We start from the raw sequence: 20,828 nt of genomic DNA, 5'->3' as shown, positions 1-20,828 counted from the left end.
ATTTGTGGGACATTATTAAACTGACCTTCATAAATATATATTAGTTTCGGTCATCAATGTACAAAGTATCCTTTAGTTTAGTGGTATAAATGTTGGTGTTTATATGTCAATAACCCGGTTTCGAGCCATGGGCTTGACATTTTATTATTTCACTTTTTTTTATAAGTGAGACCTACAAAATGCTGACGTGGCGTGCTGAGGAACCTTGAAACTGGCTCATTATAATGTTGATTACGGACTCTTACTGTTTTATATTAATAGATTTTTACATATATTAGTACATTAAACTTTATTACAATCTTTTTGTTTTTTCAATTAGTAATTTGAAAAATTACATAAAACCAATATAATTTAATAAATGCAGCTGCTTTTTAAATTTATAATTTATTATGATTGAATAATAAAATTTATGTAAAACTAAAAAAAAAGACATTTTTTTGAAACAATTTTTTTTCCTCTAACATATCTGTTTTAGAAAATAAACAGAGAGTATTAACTTTGATATGGCGTCGTTTTGTCAGGGTACAAGTACACTAGTGTTAATCATTCATGACTCATAAAAAAAAATATTATTCATAACTCAAGCCCGTTTTAATCATCTTTGGATTGAAATTTAATCAAACGACTACTGGCATATATACTTTGATGAGATCCAAGGGGAATACTAACAAAACATCTCCTTTTATGAGGCTGCTTTTGTAATCGGGATATGGTCTCAAGCCCATTATTATAGCATATATATATATATATATATATATTCTCTCTTGTATCTTGAGCTCAAAGCTCTGACTGATTCGTTAGTTACCCGTCGTATAGATTATGAATGGTAACAGCGGTTTTAACGGTACAATTGCGGTGCAGTTCTAACAGTTATAAAAATGTATATATATATAGTATATATAAAAAAATTTGTTACTTGTTAACTGTGATGCAATGCAGAGCGAATTAAAACATTCGAAGTCATAGTTTATGGTTTGGGGTTTCTTTATCTAATATAGTATGTTGTCTTAACAAAATGTAATTGCTTTAATCTTCAAATGCATTTCTAGTAAAAAAAATTTGAAACCATTATAAACCAGTATTTTTTTTTTACTAGCATAATATAAAAATTATTATGCTGGAATAGAATAAGTTTCAGCTTATATGATTTATGATTAGTAACTTTATCATTTTTAGCAGATTTTATTTCACATCTACTCTAATAAGAGTGTTTAATATATTACTCTAGATTTTTAAATAGAATAATTATATAATGAAGTTGAGTTTTATTCAAATCCTATTTCAGAGTGAAAAAATAGAATAATGAATAAAAATAAATGCATTGTTCCATTAATATACTGTAGTAAACATATTTTGTTACTTTATTATGGATGATATATAGAATATGGCTGTAATATTTTTTTTATTTTAAATTTCACTTTTGACCGAAAAATAAATTGGTGTTGGAAAAATAAATTAGTGTTGGAAATGCTCTAAGGTGTTCGTGAATTGTTTCTTCGATGAATGCGAGTGGTGTTGATAAAAATGTCCTAGTCACCAACCTAAGGGCCAATTGTCACACATGTTAATTCTATTTTCACTAATCTCTCGCTGATCCCTATTTCTGTGTACAGTGTACACATACGATACGTATCGTTGTTTAATCGAATTTGAATAGGCGTGGATTAAAAAGAAAATTAGAAAAAGAAGATAAAATTATTAATGTTGTTTTTAGTCTTGAAAATGACCTCAAAATCGTATAAGATGGTTGTGGTTGAAGTTTACTAGAGACTAAAGTAACCTAGTCAAGAATCTCAACAAGAGTTACAAAATTGCTTTTTCATCTTGTTCTAGACTAATCCTTAAGTTAAATACAATGGTTGCTACTTGCTGGTAAGTAGAATGTTCACATCTAATTTAAAAAGCGTAAGACTCATTAGATTTTGCATATACATTAATCCTAAAGATAATCAGCTAAACGTTGTGTATAAACCTTGAGAAATGAGAACGCGTCATTTGTTTTGTATTCTTCCATCAGTTTAATAATATCTATATACGTCAATGTACACATAAGAGTATTTATATTTTTTGTTAAACAATGGAGTACACTACATTATAGTGTGAACAAGTAAAAAATAATTTTAAAACTATATAAAAGCCGCCCAAAAGAAAAAATAAATAAATACAAGGGTTGCGTAAGTTGCCTCATCGTACCCACCTCTCTTTCTCATTCTCATTTTTTTTTTCCTTCACAGCCTCTTTCTTCCAGAAATGGCGGAGCCAAGTTTCTATATCGGAGTCATAGGTAAAACACCCCTTCTTCATTCGTGTGCTTTTATCTCTACACGAGTGTGCACGCATACATGTGCCGGTACACTATATACCATAAGTACTTAACCATAAACATAGCTTGTAACTTTTGTTTGACGCAGGAAATGTAATCTCCGTACTCGTCTTCCTCTCACCAGTGTGAGCTCTCTTTCTCTCATCTCGGAAGAAGTAACAAAGCTGAGATATAGTATATAGTTTTCTTTTTCTATTATTGATGGATCAGTACAACAATTCAGGGAGACGTTTTGGAAAATAGTGAAGCGAAAATCGACGGAGGAGTACAAAAGCTTACCGTACATTTGCACGTTGTTAGGATCGTCTCTATGGACATACTACGGCATCGTCACTCCCGGAGAATATCTTGTCTCCACCGTTAATGGCTTTGGTTCTCTTGTTGAAATCATCTATGTCTCCCTTTTTCTCTTTTATGCCCCTCGACATCTCAAGGTGCTTTTCATTTTCTTTTATTTGAATATATAATATGATATAGTCTCTCTATCTATATATGTGCTTCTTGATCTTCTGAGTTTCTTATATGATAGCTGGTTGAAATCTGCAAGTTTTGTTTGATCCAATTATTCAGATTTAGATCTGACTATCATGTTTCCTTTAAAAGTCAAGTTGATTAAAATATGTGATCCACTTGTTATAAGATAATACTATAATGACTTGTAAAGTTGATTTCCTAATGTATCGTTTGGTTGATATAATGAAGATTTTTTGTTTTGTTTACAGTTAAATACAATCGTAGTGGTTGCGTTGTTGAACGTCTTTTTCCCAATAGCAGCAATTGCGGCCACGAGAAGTGCGTTTAAAGATGAGAAAATGCGTTCTCAGTCTATGGGGTTCATCTGTGCTGGCCTCAACATTATCATGTATGGTTCTCCTCTTTCTGCTATGGTAAGTTCATTCACATATCTATCCAAAACACTATTACTATATTGAGCATAGCTGTTTTAGTATTACCCACGTTTTGAAATAAAAAATGTGGCCTTTATTTAAAACTAATTCTCGAAATTTGATCTGTCAATATCAGATATACATCATTCAATCATGCTGGTTTCTTGGCATTGTTTATATCCACTTGTTTTATTTTTTTGAAACAAGTTCATATCCACTTGGTATTTCTAAAATTGTGTAATATGTTAGAGTATGTCTAGTTCACATCTTATATATTAAAGTAGAAGTTATGTGTTCATGTGTGATTTTTTTATTTGGACTCTATAAAGTTTATTAAATTTTACATAACTTAATCATCATAACTTTTAATATCTTTATCTTTTATTTAATTAATTAACTAAATTATCATAAATATAATTAGAATTTTAAATTAAATTTATTTTTGATTGATGAACGAAAATTAAATTAAAATCATATAAATATTTTAATTATATTTTAGTGATAATAACCATTTAAATTGATTAATTTTCAAAATACATTTTATAAATATCTTTAAAATATTTTGGTAGAAAATATCATTTCTGTTAGTTTGTAAGTACAATATATTATAGTTCTCTTTTAATTTTTTTTTTTGTTGTTCTTAACAGTATCTCAAAATATATCTTCTCTATTATGTAGGTCCAATTTAATTTAACTTCCATATATAAATTTCAAATTTAGAAATAAAACCTGAAATTATGTTGGTAAATTACATATATTCACTAAAGCTAATAATATAAAATATTTGTAACCACATAGTTTAATTTTAAATAGAATTATTATTATCCATTGATATATATTCAGTTATCGTTTCTAAAATGAAAAATAAAATTTTATTTATATATATTTTATAATAATAATAAATCATGTTAAAATAAACTATTATATTATTAAATTTATTTTCATAAATTTAATTATTTATGTTAAAAATATAATATGATGACATAACGGCTTAATATTCACAAACTATATAATACATGTATAAAAAGTTTACATATCTTAAAATTTTGTATATACAATAATATATTATCTAAAACGAATAAACGTAAAAAATATTGCTAAAAAAATCTAGCTTTGAAGGACGGTGGGTCAGAATTTAGTATAAATTAAACACAAAATAATTTTCAGATATATTGTTTCATGCATATATTAATTTTTCAGTAATTAAATGCAAATACAATAAAATAAATATATAATAAGAAGTGAAAAATGCATGACGATTTTAAACAATTGATTAAATATAGCATATAAGCTATGAAATTATTGTATTTGAAATAGTTATATAAATATTTAAATATATGATTAATGTTAAAAATGTAAACCACCAATGATATAAAATAAATACATATGTAAATAAATTGAAAAAAAAATACTCGTGCGGTTGCGCGGATCAAAATCTAATTTATATTTGAAATTAAATATTATTACAAAGTACGTTTTTATCTATTATATTTTTACTTTGAAATAAAATTTGTTATTTCATCTCTATATTAAAAGATAGCACTTATATTTAGAAGAAGAATAAAACTTATCTTTTTTTTTTTTTAAACATACATTGGAACAAAATTTATTTGTATTTTAAAGCTTCTATGTATAATTTCGTTATAAAAAACAGGATATACATTAGAATGGTTTTAAAAAGTATATTTAATGCACTATATTCTAAAAAGCTTAGCCTTCCACACTAATCACAGTTAAAAACGACCCACCTTGGTCTAAAGACTAATCTTTTTTTTTATAACAACATAATGATTCTTCTGATTTTGTGGTTTTTTTCATTGACTATGTCTTCTAGTTAGTAGTATTCGAATATTGGTGATGATAGAATCATTATGTTTCAGAATTCAAGAAATAAGGTTAGTGTTTACTTTTGGTGGTAGCGCCATTTTAATAACACTCTTTTAGTAATATGCTTATTGGGAACTGAAATGTTATTTTCGTTCGTTCATGCAGCAATCATCATGATTCGTAAACCAAACAACCTTGTGGTATTTTTAAGCACACGTCTTTGAAAAATCGCAGTCAGATAACAATTATTTAGAACTTGTACGTCGTTAGATTTTTCACGTTTCAATTTAAATATAAACGTCACAGTTGTCACGATATGTACCTCCCACACATAGGTCTATCAGACCATAAACATGTTATTACAGGTCTCTTACGTTGAATTTTTTAACATAATATAAAATACAGTTTCTTAACTTTTAATTAAAAAACTTAAGATACGTTTCTTATTATAACAGACGTCTCTTAGTTTTTTTAGTTAAAATCTAAGAGATCATATTTTATATTACATTAAAAAACTCAATATAAGAGAGCAGCAATAAACATGTTCTTCGTAAATTTTCCAGCTAGTAATGCAAACAATAACTTGATGGGTCCATTATTTATGCAAATCTCAGACAAAGACATACCTATAATATATCATTTTCTATAAAAAAATATATATGTATCTGATATAATATAAGAGAGGCTTATAGTGTTTTTGTAAACTAATCATTTGCAGAAAACAGTGGTGGCGACAAAGAGCGTGAAATACATGCCGTTTTGGTTGTCGTTTTTCCTCTTCTTAAACGGCGCGATCTGGGCAGTGTATGCTTCACTCCAACACGACGTTTTTCTACTTGTAAGTAATTTTACATGGCTATTTACGGATCTATAAGAATACGATTAAGCTATTTCAACAACCCCTTTGTCTCTTCGCTATTCCAACAATAACCCCAAAATATTTTTGTCGTTTTCTTGGACACCCCCTACTTAAACTCCTTTCATGCCATATTTTAAATCTCCCTTCATGTCATTGTCATGCCATTTTATAACAAACTAAAAAAATCTTCTGGAAGAAAATCTGCATAATGATTTTCACAAATTGTAGACTCCAAGAGTCCAACATCATACAAATGATTTTTTTTGTTGGCGAAATTTTCACCAATAAAAGTGTGTGGCCAAAAAATGAACCAAGTACTATTTTGTGGGGTCCTCTGCAAAAAGATTTCTTTGATAGGCATTGATTTTATATTTTATTTTAATTATGCTGTTGAGAATGATACTAATTAATTAATCAATTTTGTGGTTAAAATGAGTAGGTGCCAAATGGAGTGGGGTTTGTGTTTGGGACAATACAACTCATACTTTATGGAATTTACAGAAACGCCAAACCGGCCGGTTTAAGCAACGGTTCGAGTGAGATTGCGGAAGATGAAGAGGAAGGCCTCACATCACGTGCCCCTCTCCTTTCTTAAACCTATTTTATAAAATTATAAGTTTTTTTTAATAAATATAAATCTTTATCATTTCTTTGCCATTATTGTGGTGTGCGATTTTGTGTGTCCCTTGTTTTTTTGAAGCAAATTAGATCAAACTGGTGTGTCCTTTTTGTCTTGTAGTGCTTGTAATGATACACGTTACATATAATAGTATCAATCGGAGGATTGTCAGCCAGAACAAGTAGTGTACAGTTCACTCAGCTTAGAAACGTTTAGATGAAGCTTATGTTAAGCCCATCATAGTATAATGGCATTGCTTCAAAAGTTCCAATGGCATTTTTTTTTATATTTGCATTCTAGTAGGAAACAAAATCTTTTCAAGAGAAAAAAATTGTAGGTTCATTTACATGTAAATAGTTCACCTAATCTAAATAGCCTTTTTTTTTTTGCTGTATTCCTGGTCGCTGTCCGTTGACATTGTTGTGCCCGATGGTTCCTATGGTTGAGCTCTTTGTGGCTTGTTCTTGCTGAATTCTGAAACATAGGCTTTATGGTCTTACTTGTTATGCTTATTCGTAACGGCGGAATTTTGTTACCTGTCAAGTTTTGGCAACTTTATGTCAAAAGGACTTAAGGACATCCCGCTGATGTTGTATCTTCAATATAAGTATTCTAAAGTGAAAAAAAAAGGGAAAACTGTTTTTTAGAGCAAAAAAATAGTAACTATGTCCCTTTAGACTAATCTATATTTTGTGTCATATTTTTCTATAATACCCTTTAATATTTATGAAAATAATTTTAATAAATAGTTTTACAAACAAAAATTTTTTGGAAAAATAGTAACATTTGTTAAAATACTTATATGAACTTAATGTTATATTTTCCAGTTATAAAAAAGTTAAAATTATAAATTTCAGATTATGTTCTAAGAAAAGTAGAAATGACATTCTACGAAGTAGAAAACGAAATCTACTTTTTTCATTGAATCTACAATGTTTAGAATATGTGATATACGTAAATAGGAGTATTCTACAAATATGTAGAATACACATTCCGCGCTTAACCTACCATTCTAAAATTCTTAGAAATCAAAATCTACACATTAATCTAATTCTAAAACATGTAGAAACCGACTTCTACAGATTTACTATAAATCTAAAACATGTAGAAATCAAATTCTAAACATTACTATAATTCTAAAAAACTGTAGAAACTGATTTCTACATATTAGTTGTATTCTACGGATAAGAAATCAGTTCTTAAAAATATGGAAACAAAATATTTGAGAATATTCACTTTTATATTTTTAAAAAAATCAATTTAAAAAAAAAAAAAACAAAAAAAAGCGGCAAATCGATTTGAGAATATTCACTTTCATCCCAGAGAAAAATATCCTATTTTTAGAAATTCAAATTCAAAGGGGTGCTACTGGTTGTTGTCGATGGAACATTCTTGAAGAGGCGTGTCCTATTTTTAGAAATTCAAATTCCTATTTTTAGAAATTCAAATATTTGAGAATATTCACTTTCATCCCAGAGAAATTGAGTTTAAAGAGTTGAAATCATGCTTGGTCGGTTCAAATCAAGTGGGAATCAATCCGGATATAATCATACAAAACCAAAAAATCGATTTGAGATTCTTTCCTCGGCACGGGATCGATCGATCTATTCTTACAGATCGGTCGATCTGTGTAAATCGACCTTCGCCGATCGAGTGAAATGGACCAGGTCGATCAGTATATATTTCGCATTTTTTTTTGTTCTGAATAATGATCGGGATCGATCGATCCACTGTAACTTGTAAAGTGGAATCGATCGATCCCCCTTGTCGAACTCAATATATATCTTTTTTAAAAAATTACAATTTTAAAGACATTACTGCCATTTTGAAAAAAATTAGTCTAATAGGACATAAAGTAGTATAAATTAGTCTAAAGAGACATAGTTACCATTTTTTTGCTCTAAAAAAAGAGATTTCCAAAAAAAAAATAGCGTTTTAGTTAAGCAACCAAAGAAGATAAAGAAAGAGATGAAGAGAGAAGTGTGCTGTATTCTTAAGCATAAAATGGTACATGAACTATTATTTGTTAACAGAATACATAACAACAAATGCCTTGAAAATTCAAGTACATGGCCCTTTGTTGTCACCAAAAGAAACAAGACATCCTTATAGTCTTTCCACAAGAAAACAGAATCATGAAGACTAGTGAGACTCCAACAATAGTAGAGAGGGGAGCTTATCAGAAGCGCCTAATCTCCTTGGGTGGTTTGAAATTGACAGGGTGAGTTTCTGGAGTAGCATTCTCATCTTCTTTCCACATCTTTATCGTCTTATCAGCCTCACATGTTACCAATCTTGAACCTGTCTGATCATAACAAGCTGCGTATATACCCGCTTCACTCTCCAGTGAACCTGCCATATTCCCAACATAACATTAGTTAAAGACCCTGTATCTGTTGCTTTCGAGACCTAAATATCATTCTTTGAAGCTTAACCATACACTTCCAAAGGAACAGTAAAACAAGCTACGTACCAGGCTGTACAATAGTTTCTGACTGTTGGAAACTATGACCACTCTTCCAGTCCCAGAACCATATACTTCCATTATCACCTTAATTCGTAAAAAGATATAGGACCAAATTTAGTTAAAAAATGATAATGACGGTAAGGTGCTGTAGAAAAACAATCACAAAAAATAATTGTGAAATGAACTTGTTACCTCCAGTGACCATTACACCATCCTCGTTCACAGCCATTGCGTTAATTATGGTTTTCTGCTGCGAACTGTTCCATGAAGAAAGACAACGCATATAAAAAAACCAATCCATGTTTAATTCCTAATGAAACTCTTTGCTTCAAAAGCACTAGAGATGCAAAAGAAGGGGTTGTGAATCATATCTAGCAAAGACTGACTTACAGCATGTTGTGGCAAAACTCTCCCTTTGGAAGGCTAAACTTTTTGGTGTTGTCAGCTGATGCAGAAGCAAATGCATTCCTAAAAAAAAACATAAGAGATATTATTAGGAAAATGCTCAGGTTTGTCGTCTTGATGAGTTCTCTGTTGGAAAGATAAAGTGAACTACACATACTCTTTAGGATGAAGGGTCATTGCTCGGACAGATTTCTTATGATGTGTTAGAGTCGTCATTGTTTTGCCTGCAAGTAATTATCCAATAAGCAGGGAACCCCAAATAAAATGGATTTTAAGTCCAAACAATGGTTAGAATGATAAAAATATTACCATATCGAAGGTCCCAGAATTTAATAGTAGTGTCATGAGATCCAGTTACAACTTGTGGGTCCTGCAACATCACAGATCAAAGTGAGTACCAGTTGCTTATAAGAGAGATTCTGAAAAAAAAGTTGCAAACTCAAAACAACAACTACACATGACAAGAGACGTACTGTTGGACGAGTGAAAACAGAACACACGGTGTTGTCATGTCCTGTGAGTGCAAAAATTTGCATCTTGGTTCGAATATCCCACACCTGCATATAAAGCAAACATGGACTCTTTTTACCTACGAGTTCAGCTAATGAACAAAGGATATAAATATTTATACGTGATTTTCCTACCCTGCAGACAGAGTCTCGCCCTCCGGTTAGTAACACGTCTAAAGTTGGGTGAAGAGCTAAGCAATAGACTCCACTCAAGTGTCCATGATAAGACCGGATAACCTATCAAAGCCGAATTCCAAGAGCATTAGATAGTGAGAAGTTAAGATGAGGAAGAGTATTAGAGTTGTAATAACCTTATTCTGCTCAAGGTCCCAGCATTTGACTTGCTTGTCATCCCCAGCTGAGAACATGTACGTATGTCGATTACTTACAGCAAGGCCTGCAACACATTTCAAAAAGAAAAAGAAAAAAAAAAAGATCTGAACCGTGATCGCAGAAACATCTAACAAATCAATTGGAAGAGATTTAAGAGGCTAACCCCGCACTTGCTCGATATGACCAGTAAGTGTTAGCTTCAGAACTCCAGTTGCTACATCCCATATCTAGTAAACATAATTAAATCAAGCAATTCAGCAAGCGCATTGCATTCAGGATTTGCTTCTACAAGTGTTAAAGTTGTTGGCTGTTTTTGATGCTACATTGGGACAAATACAATTCATACTAAAGAAGCAGTCATCTCTATTACCTTGATGGTACGATCAGCTGAACCAGTACAAAACCATTCATTACTGGGGTCAAAGGCGACAGATCTGACCCACCCCAAGTGCCCTTGAATGACCTGTGGAAAGAATAATTAAACGCAAGTCAAGAAACTCCTCAAGCCAACAAAAGGCCAGAATCAGAGTGATGCAGTAAGGGTGCTGTCCCAAAGATCTTACCCTGTAATTCTTCCATGGTGCATGCCACTCTGGGCGCGGCCATCTACTAGGTATTCTCTCCATTAATGCAGAAGTTGAAAAGTTTCTGTAACACACAGGGAGACACAACAATAACAAAATATCCAGAATGAGAAACTATCGTATAGGCACCAGTATTAGACTTTCAATGTATTGCAATCAAGATGAAGAAGAATGAAAGGAGAAGAACAAGACGGAAAAAATACCTTTCATACGAGGATACATTTGCAGGGATGATGGTGGTGCTTTTGCCTGAGGTACCAATACTGTTCCTTCAATTTCAAGAACCAGAATAGAATTTAATTAGCATACTTGCCACAAAGTAGAAACATCAACTAGAATCCATATCAACGAAATAAACGGCAGAAAGGTTAATACTTACAAGCCCTTTGGCTGGAAAGTTGGACCAACAACAAGAGCATTCTCTGTCACACCCTTTTGGGTACTCTTGGAGCCTTCAGGACCTACAGAACTCATCGAGCAATGTTTAATAATAAAAAAATCCAAACAATAGAGAAAAAAAAAACTATTTTGTTTCATCTTTCAACAACATAAGAAAAAAAAAGTGATATGAACCCAATACCTGGGAGAGCAAGAGCACTTGAGGTTCCGGTCTGCTCATTGCCACGGTCAGGCTGACGTGGAGGCTGGCTCACAGGCTCCACACCTCCAAAAGCAACTTTCATCTGTGCAAGAAAACATCTGAGAATCAATATTTATATACACAACTCACAGCTCGAACTCGGGTTGATCAGTGAAAGACAGAGAGTTTAAGCATATCAAAGGCTTAACTATTAAACTTAAACCTGAAGTTCGAAGCTAGTAAACATGTTCAATTTAGCATAAACTCTTAGTTTAATCAGTGAAAGACAGAGACTTTATGCAAATCAAACATGTTAATTAGTTTGTATAAACCTAGAAACCTAAAGTTCGAAGCTTTAAGGAAAAACGAATATGGGGGTTTCTATTTACCTTATGGCTGAGACGAATCTTCTTGCTGCAACAAAGAAAAAGAAGAATTTTTATATAAATTTTCAAGAAAAAATTCGAGGATTGGAGAAGAGAAATTGGGGATCGGAGACTAACGCTTCGGCATCAGGAGGAGGGAATTGGCCGTGGACGGGGGAGAAGAGATCAAGTGCTCGTTTCAGGGATTTGATGCTGAGCTTTTTCAGCGACTGTGGTTCTATTGATTCGGCCTCCGTCGTCGCAGCCGGCATCGTTCTTGCGGTTAGGGTTTACTGAGAGAGAGAGGGCGAGAGAGTCTGAAGTTGTTAATGGTTTTGTCTTTTAGTAGAATCCATGAGCTCTTTTGTTTTATTTACACATCTACCCTCCAATTTCACGATTTGTTGCGCTGGAAACTACAATAAAGAAAATTAACATTTTTTTTTTGACACAAAAAGAAACTTAACATTTTTTTTAATACAACCAGAGCAAATTTATAAATCAAATTTAATTTTTTAGCTCAAAATATTTTATTTGGCCAAGGATCAATCTTTAGAATTAGGATTCTCCTAAGCAAAGCTTAAATAGATAGGAACAACATGAGAAACTTCTTACATTCGTTTTCAAGCATACACACAATAGACATTAGTAATTTAGTTACAACAAAAGCTATTTCCTGAGTCTCTCTCTCTCTATTTTAGTTATCGTCATCAGACATGAAAGTTGGTCTTCTTCTCAGAGACTCAATCACATCCGCCGATGGTCGACCACTCTGTTTACCTCCTCCAAGGCTCGACCTTAGCTTCGGAACGCTCATTGCGCTCAGAGGCGGCGTTGCAGCTCCACCGTTCACTTCTCTCAGCACCGACCTCGCCGCTTTAGCCGCCATTGCATCTGCAGCCGCAGATACCACTCTCGATTCCAATCCCGAATCCCTAACATTCTCCTCCCTTCCTGCTGCTGCTGCTGCTGTTGCTGGTTGCTCTGGTTCGCGGCTTCTATGACTTGTCGCGCAACCAACCCCTTGGTTAGCCATGGACCTTGCCTTTGCAGCCTCGTGCTTCTGCATATCGTAGACGAGCTCTTTCTGAAGCTGTTTATCAGCGACGAGCATTTCTTCTATCTCGTTCTTGTAGTCTTTCAGGAGCACACGGAGGCAGTCCATGAGCGAGCCTGTGAGAGGACTGTTCTTGCTCTCCAATAGCCTCTTGAGCTCAATGAAGATCGGAATCGTGTTCTGAATCAAACCTTTTCTAACAGCTTGCGTTATGGCTCTTCCTTTTGCAGCCGCCGCGTTGGAGTCTCCACCTTCTTCTTCCATCTCTACTGTCTCAGACGAAGATCCTCTTGAAACTGATAAACGGATCTCTTTGCACGCCAAGATCTGAAACGCATCCTACACCGCGAGAACAAACACGGTAAGAGAACTCATCGATGGCAACAGGGAAAAAAGGGCTCAACAACTTCCAGCTAGATTGGAAGTTACCTGTAAAACTGATTGACCAGTTACATCTTCTATGTTGAGCATTCCATCAGAAGCAGCTGCGAGGACCTCTGCACATAACTTTGCAAAGGTGGCCAGAAGATGTTCTGGAGCCATTTGTTTAAGCAGAGTAACGTAGATCTGCATTCTTTTAGACCTAGCTCTTTCATCATTTCCTCTGTAGAACGATTGCAACAAAGAAAACACACACTAAATCATCCACACCAAAATGACAAGTTCCACGTAAACATAAACCTATAGAACATTAACTAGGCTATGTATAAGTATAAGCCGAGTACCTGATAGAAAAAGCTTGATCCTTTGTTCTTGATTGCTTAGCATCTGAATTATTGTGGCCATTGTGGGCGTGGCAATCGTTTAACACATAAATAGCTTCCACAAAACTGTTGTAAGCTAAAAGTGGTGCCTTGACTACAAGCGAAAATGGTCATAATATTAATCAAAATAATGCCGATCATGTCTACCTGTAAGAATTTACAATAACAGGGAATAAAAGAACGCATTTCATAGTTGTTCGCACAGAGTTTCATACCTTTAAGGATGTTTCCAAATAAAAAGTCTGCAAGTCGACGTATCTTTTCAGATTCATCCACGAGAGATAGAAGGAAGCGAAGGAAAAGAACGCCTCTCCACTTAACATAATCTCTCTGAAATCAAAATAACAAAACCTGCTTATAGCATGGATTTTTCAACAAGGGAAGGTAAGGAATCTGTGGAGATTAGCAATACCTGTAATAACCTTGAGAGAAGTATGAATGTCTGCCTTCTAACAACTTCACAAGGATCCCGAAGACGTTTAGTAATCTTTGGGATGTAACTATTTGGGTACACAAACCATCAGTCTTTGTATGTAACAGTTACGTATTTTTAACATTTGAGAAAAGACTAATGAAATATTAATGTTCTGTGAATAACTTACCACTCTATCATGGCTGTATAGTGAACACAAAAGTCTGTCATGGCCACTACAAGATTGTTACGCAAGGCTGCACAATCACTCTTTTCAAGCTCCTGTAAGAGCAAGGCATCAAGGAGTTCACATAGGTTACAATAAACAGCAGAGACAAAGGAAGCTGCCATTCACTGAAATTTTCCTTCTCAAAGATAATCGAAATGATAAGTGGTCAGAGAAATCAGCAAAGGCAAATCGACAGACCTGTGCAAAGAGAGGGATATATCTTTTAGCAAGCTTCCCGTCAGCCAAACAAATCTTCGCCATGGTCAACCAAGACTGACTATAGAGAGGAGGAGCTTTCTGCTTCAAGCAAGCATTGGCTTGTGGCAATTTGTTTTTCAGCTTTGAATCAGCACTTCCTGAAGTGATTACAGTATGTAACAACGGAACAATTTTGGTCGTGTCAGCTGAAGGATATATAATGACACAAGATCCAATGGTATATACTGCTGTGATTGCTTTTGATAACTTCTTGGATACAGAATCCAGTTTCTTGCTTCTCCTACTTCCAAGCATTGCTGGTGTGGCGAAAGAAAGATTATTACTGGAGATCCCCTCGATGTACTTCTCAGTGACCTTAGATGCCTTAGATAAAACTTGTTCTACCCATTTCTTGACAAGCACATCCGACTCCTCCGGGATACGCGCTTTCTTTACGCACAAAGTTTTTAATGCTTTAACATGTGCATCGACCTGTCATTGAATAGCATTAACTAAGATCATGAGACAGATGAACCATACATGGATTAGCAATAAAAAAAAAATCCATCCACAAAACAGTGAATAATATAATCTGATCGATTCAAGCATTCAACAGTTGCACTAAAACCAGGTCCCATTACACAGATGTAGAGGAAAAAATATATCTATCTGAAGGAATACGTCCAATACAAAACCCAGTATCTTTCTACGCCTTCGAAATTTGATATCATATATGAGATCGAAAAGCTATTAATCCAATGATTACCTCAGCAGAATGCAGGTTAAACTTTTCGATTTTCTTCAGCAAATTGTCGGCCAGATCTGCAGCAGGCTCTGGTGGCAGCTGAAGGGAAACATTGGAGATAGTTTGCAAAAGAAAAACTCGATCCCCAGCCCATGTAGAAGAATTACACTCTACACCCTCTTCATCACCTTGTCCATCTGTTCCTTCTGAAAAGCCGCATCATCAAAAACACACATTCAAGAACTGGTTTACCTAGGGCAGTAGTTACAATTGAAACCAGGCTACTAAGAGCAATAAGTAGAGACGTAAGCGAGTTAGTTTAGATGCCGTATAATGAAAACTGGCTAACCTTGCAAGTCATTTTTGTCTAGCAACTGCCAATGATGGTGAAGAAACTCCCATTCGACAGACTTTGGAAGAAAAACTGACACCTCTGAAAGAAGAAACCAAGCCCCGGCAGGAGCTGTCCATTTATTTATTGGCATTGAACGGTTTAACCAGAGTGATTCAGATTCCTTTATGATACTCTGCAGCGCAAGGGCAACTCTTGGTTTCAGTTGCTTCTTCTTGCCCAAACTTACACATATTTTCTTTACCCAAGGGGAAACCTCGCTGTTGCAGAGCTCCCTTAGGAGAACCAAAACTCCTTCTGGAAACAACGCTTCAATGTCTCTGTCTAGATCTTTTGAGCTAGAGCTCCAGTTGTCTGGGAGAGAAGCACTGCCCTGAGAAAGAGAATTTCCCGCTCGCGATATTCTCTCCAGGACTAGTTCATGAAAGACATTCTCGCATTCTTCTTGGATGCTAGTTTCATTGTCCATGACCATCCGAGGGACAGAATGTAACCATTCAGTGGTCACAACTTCATCTGTACATATTCTGAAGGCCTACAGTGAACAGAAAAAGACAATGATTTACATTATCAAACAAAGAAAAGGGAGCGGGAGGCATAGCAACAAGTCACTGATTTAACCTATATTTAGAAATAAGTTAGACAAGATTTTAGTACTAGCAAAAGAAGCAATTGTTATACATTCCCTCATTCATCCAAATGACTAAGACGCACAATCATTCATTCGTTCATATAGAACATTTTGGCCCTCCAAATTTGGTTTCCTCAACAAGCTAATAAAAGACAAAGCATACTCGTATCACAGTAAGGGAGAAGGAAGACACTGAGTCACAGAAAACATACCTCGGAAAGAGCTGAAATTGCAGCCTTTCTAATACTTATGAGCGGATCAGAACAAGATGTACCCATTGTCTTTAGGATACTAACATCAAAGCAACCACCCAAAAGGGATGTCAATTTTGTAACTAGAAGAAGAGCTGCTCTCCTGGTAGCCGCCTTCTCATCCACACATCTCTTCTTCAAAAGGTCAGTTATTCTACCTTTTCCCTCTGAAGTCTCACCACCAGTAAACCCAAGGGCTTGTTTCAAGATCGACCTACTCCTTTTATCACCGGACAAAAACCCCACAACTTGAGCCAAGTTGGACAAAGCTCGAGCTCTAATTAAAGCGCTTGAATCGGAACACCGCTGCACTAAGGCATTAAGACAACCCAATCCCCACGAATCTTCCACGCCATCCTCTGAACTAATACTTCCAAATGGGTTTCCTAATGAGCTCATCAACAAAGGTATAAGATCAACAGCCAATATCCTCAGATTAGATTTACCCTGGCCCATCTTCATCACAAAATCAACAAACTCCGATTGGTCCTCAACCTCCATTGCCTTAACTATCTCCAGTATCGCCTCCACAGCAAACCCACGCGGCTCAGCCTTCTCAGGTGCCTTATGAACCAGAAACTTAGGCAAATTACAAACAACTTTTTTCAACTCAGAGTTATCTTTAGCCAAACCCATAATCTTCCTTGACACAAACCTTAACGCGAAGCTTCTCGCCTGATGCTTCCCCATCAAAAGCAACGGTGTCAAAGACTTCGAAATCTCAGCGGCTGTGAGCGGCACATCTCCATGGTCAGAGCTCAACACTCCACCAAGAATCCTCCCGCACATTTCCATCAATCGATCGTAATTCAAAACCCCTGAATGCTCCAACGCTAGTAAAGGAATCTCACTCACAGTTTGCACCAAAGACTTCAAGCTATCGGGAAATCTATCCAAATGAACAAAGCCCAGAACCGAGCCCAGACGCTCGAGCACTCTAAACACCAACTTCGCATCGAGCCCGCCCTCTTCCGTTTCGTCCCCATCTTCACGCCCTGGGTTTCTAGCGTTCTTCCTCGAACCACCGCCGCGTCCTCTCTTCTTCTTGTTCCCCTGAGACGCCGCTCCCGAATCCTCCCGGTGGCGAGGCTTGAGGTATCGGCGAATCGATCCCAGCAGAGAGAGAAACGCAACGGGGGAGAAGAAAGTGAAAACGGGGCAGTTCGTGGAAAGAAGCAGAGAGAGATAGGCCTCGGAGGCTGAAATCGCCAGACGGCCGGATTCAACCGGAGAATCCATGGCGGCGGAGAAGCAGCGGAGAAACGGTGAAGCTGTAGAGGAGAGGCTGACGTAGAACCGGTCGAGGATTTCGTCGTCGTCTGTTTCGAGTAGAGACTTGAGATCCGCGACGAGTTCGTGGTAGTGTGATTCATCGTCTCCTCCTCCGCCTCCTTCGATTCCTGCGATGATTCTAGCGAGCAAAAGCTCCTCGTCCATGGCGAGTGATACTTAGAGGAATTGGGATTCTTAGGGTTTTATGAAGAAAGTTTCAAAACATTTTGGGATTCCCGCGATCTGTGCGTTCTTATCAAAATTCAAAGTTGAACGAAGACAATAAAGTTAGGGGTTAATTAAAATTTTTGATACAAAGCAGAGCCCTTGAGTGGAAGGAAGGGAGTTGTCTCCTCTCTGACTATGGTTGCGTTTCTTCCCACCGTTTCTTTCCGGTTTGTGTATGGCTTGGTTCGTTTGTGTCCTGGTTCTGGTTCTCTTGTAATTTGGTTTAGACGGTTTCTTTTAAGTGTCTTGCTCCCTTTAGTGTTTGGGTTATAAGTGTTTACTCAGATCTCGATCCGCGTAATTTTTTGTTTTCATTTATTTTTATATAAATATTTTGTTTTTAATTCTAAATTGATATATATTATAAATATATATGCGTCTATCAATTTTTAAAACATAATAAGTTTACGATATATTTTTTCATTGAATAGATTGTTTCAAATTTTCACATGTATTTGTATCTTTTTCTATATATATATATATATATATATATATTTTTTCGAATTATTATTTCAATATTAAAATCGTAACTATATATATAAAGATTAGTAAAATATTATTTTATTGTCATATTCAAAGATATTGTAACATTTCACAAATTTAGAAAGTTTTTAAAAAATTTAAACTTTTCGCTTCATAGATTTATATTATCGAATAAATAATTAAACATTTAGTTTTTGTTTAATTTTTAAAATAAACTATATTATTTTTTTTCATTGGTTTAAGGTAGTAAAAATTAATTATTGTTAGATAATATGATTTTTGTTATTTAAAAAAAAATCTTTATAATTTTTAAAGTTAACATCGACAAATATTTAAATATTTAACATATGGAGGTATATAGTATTACAACATTAAATTATATCTATTTAATTTATACTATCTATAAATCCAATAAATCATCTATTGTTTAAATCCAATTATTGATAGCCCAATAAAAATTTCTGGTATACCCAAAATTTAAATGATAAGATTAAAGATTAAATGTAACATGACTTTCTAGAAATAGGTTCATTAGGTCCATTTTTAAAAAAAATCACACATGAATCAAAGTTGTGACTTTTGTTTTAATATATAAGATGTTTTCAGCAATTGGTGGAGGATGGATGCATTGAACTTGTTGCTTCGTCGGGTCTCTGTTTACGTTTGGACGAGTGTTAAGCAAGAGATCATCTTATCCTTTCTCCGGTCAAGTTCAGGCTAGTGCTTTTGATTCTCTGGCTTGGGACTGCTCTCTCGCCTCCTTTATGTTGTAGCCTTTGGGAGTTGTCGGTTCCTTTTGGAGCGACGGTATTATCATCTCTTTTGTTGCGACGGTCAGAATTGGTGGGATTGATTTCATGGAGCCAAACCTTCAAAACACTGGGTTTTTTTCAAGCCGCTATTGTGAATAAAAAAAGAGTTAAGAAGTTTGGAGAGTTCGAACTCATGGTTTTAGCAGTTCTCTTTAATATTAAGATCCTTGATCAGTTCCATTATTATTCTTTTCAGATTTTATGAGAAATTGACTTACGACGAGAAGGTATCAATTTCAGATTCCATATAGTGAGTTTTCCATTGCAGATGGTGTAAAATTACTCATTGATGTATGAGGAAGCAGAAGCCTGGGCCGGCTTATTAGGGGGGACAAGCGGTGCGACCGCCCCGGGTCCAAGCCCGTGTCCCTCCGTATAATACTAATTAAGGGGCCCAATTTTTTTTATAATCTATATTTTTATATATAAAAAATTATAAATATAACAAATAAAATTGAAAAGGGCCCCAATTATTTGATATGTATATTGTTTTATTTTCATTACAAAATATTACTGATTAAATTTTAAAAACATTTTAAACATTACCTACATATAAATTTTAGAGAGTAAAAAAAAATATTTTTCGTCCTAAGGCCCGTAACAGTGTTGAGCCGGCCCTGGCCCAAGCAGAAGCCTCTCTTCTGGTCTCATCTTAGAACGCATGCCATCAGAAGACTACTGTCTTCGTGTATTGCGTTTGTGTTTATTTGAAAAGGATAACCTCTTTGATGTTTTCTATCTATCCTTTCTTATGACATATTTATTGGTACGATCTTGTGCTTTGTTTTTGTAATATTTTGGAACTTTTTGTCTATGTGGCTTATTAATGATACACAGCTTTAAAAAAAAAAGCATAAAAAGTGTTAACATATTCAGTACATGTTAACATATTTAAAGCGTGTTGTGTGTTCTAGGTGACTAGGCGTATGAGTTTAGATACACTTTTACTCTACACTTTTCAAGCAATCAGGGTGGTTTTTGGACGCTGCGCAAAACTAGAGATCTGTTTTGTCAATACAAAAATAAATAGAAACATGGAGCTTTGACAACTCCTCCGTAACTGTTTAGACTTCAAATTCGAATCCCTCTCATCATCAAAACGCTTTAGGCTCAAGCAAAAGCTTTTTGATTGAAAACTAAGCAACCCCACACATTTTGTTTTGCCACTTATACAACCTTATAATAGTTTGTTCTCAGCAAGTAAATCGATACAAACCAAATTAATTGTTAATATGTGCAATAGAGTTATTTTTTGAAACGTTCATTACCAGAGGTATCGCATCAGTAACTTAACTACATTGCCACATATTATCAATCAGAAACTTAGAATACAATTATGTTTTCCCTGATTTAATATAAATACATAATTTAGGTTACGTTCTCGAACATCTTTAAACAAATCAACTTTTTTGCCGTGCTATAAAAAGTATAAACTATATGGTCATTGCTTACTTTTCTGTGGGCAGATAGAATCTTTAGCTTCCATCAATATAGAATATTAGTATATACAACATTTCCAGTTCGAAAATAGACTTCAAAAGTTGTGGCAATAATGACTTATAGAAAACTCAATGAGTTGAATGATTTCAATTTTGATTACTAATATGTACCGATACTATTATCAAACAGTAATCAT

At 34.6% G+C, this 20,828-nt stretch overlaps 3 protein-coding genes across 4 annotated transcripts; 1 reads left to right on the top strand and 2 right to left on the bottom strand.

The window, feature by feature from the left end:
* The first annotated feature begins 2,158 nt into the window (after positions 1-2,158).
* Positions 2,159-6,703, top strand: LOC106449449 (bidirectional sugar transporter SWEET17). The gene is made up of 6 exons (XM_013891208.3): positions 2,159-2,284; positions 2,412-2,448; positions 2,547-2,757; positions 3,046-3,210; positions 5,756-5,875; positions 6,336-6,703. Exons 1-6 carry the CDS (start codon positions 2,251-2,253, stop codon positions 6,489-6,491), a joined length of 723 nt encoding a protein of 240 aa, XP_013746662.1. The 5' UTR covers positions 2,159-2,250; the 3' UTR covers positions 6,492-6,703.
* Positions 6,704-8,486: 1,783 nt separating this feature from the next.
* Positions 8,487-12,128, bottom strand: LOC106445839 (protein pleiotropic regulatory locus 1). 2 transcript variants are annotated; one of them, XM_013887477.3, is made up of 17 exons: positions 11,897-12,128; positions 11,783-11,807; positions 11,394-11,496; positions 11,193-11,274; positions 11,017-11,082; positions 10,793-10,877; positions 10,600-10,692; positions 10,393-10,456; positions 10,208-10,293; positions 10,032-10,133; positions 9,861-9,944; positions 9,697-9,757; positions 9,545-9,611; positions 9,373-9,450; positions 9,175-9,239; positions 8,989-9,066; positions 8,487-8,867 (listed from the first exon to the last, which is right to left on the bottom strand). In XM_013887477.3, exons 1-17 carry the CDS (start codon positions 12,028-12,030, stop codon positions 8,695-8,697), a joined length of 1,446 nt encoding a protein of 481 aa, XP_013742931.1. In that variant the 5' UTR covers positions 12,031-12,128; the 3' UTR covers positions 8,487-8,694. The 2 variants fall into 2 exon arrangements, with proteins under 2 accessions (XP_013742931.1, XP_048618823.1); XM_048762866.1 differs by having other exon boundaries at positions 11,017-11,076.
* A 194-nt stretch (positions 12,129-12,322) lies between these two features.
* On the bottom strand, positions 12,323-18,102 carry LOC106445837 (condensin-2 complex subunit D3-like). The gene is made up of 10 exons (XM_013887476.3): positions 16,359-18,102; positions 15,513-16,050; positions 15,185-15,369; positions 14,419-14,910; positions 14,182-14,273; positions 13,992-14,079; positions 13,795-13,909; positions 13,541-13,673; positions 13,245-13,419; positions 12,323-13,154 (listed from the first exon to the last, which is right to left on the bottom strand). The coding sequence occupies exons 1-10, from the start codon at positions 17,832-17,834 to the stop codon at positions 12,456-12,458; spliced, it is 3,993 nt and encodes a 1,330-aa protein (XP_013742930.2). The 5' UTR covers positions 17,835-18,102; the 3' UTR covers positions 12,323-12,455.
* Positions 18,103-20,828: the final 2,726 nt, after the last annotated feature.

The sequence above is a fragment of the Brassica napus genome, chromosome C7, assembly GCF_020379485.1.
Source record: "Brassica napus cultivar Da-Ae chromosome C7, Da-Ae, whole genome shotgun sequence".
Taxonomy (NCBI): Eukaryota; Viridiplantae; Streptophyta; class Magnoliopsida; order Brassicales; family Brassicaceae; genus Brassica; species Brassica napus.
Note: the sequence above shows the minus strand (reverse complement) of the source record. Positions and strands in the feature narration are given on the sequence as shown.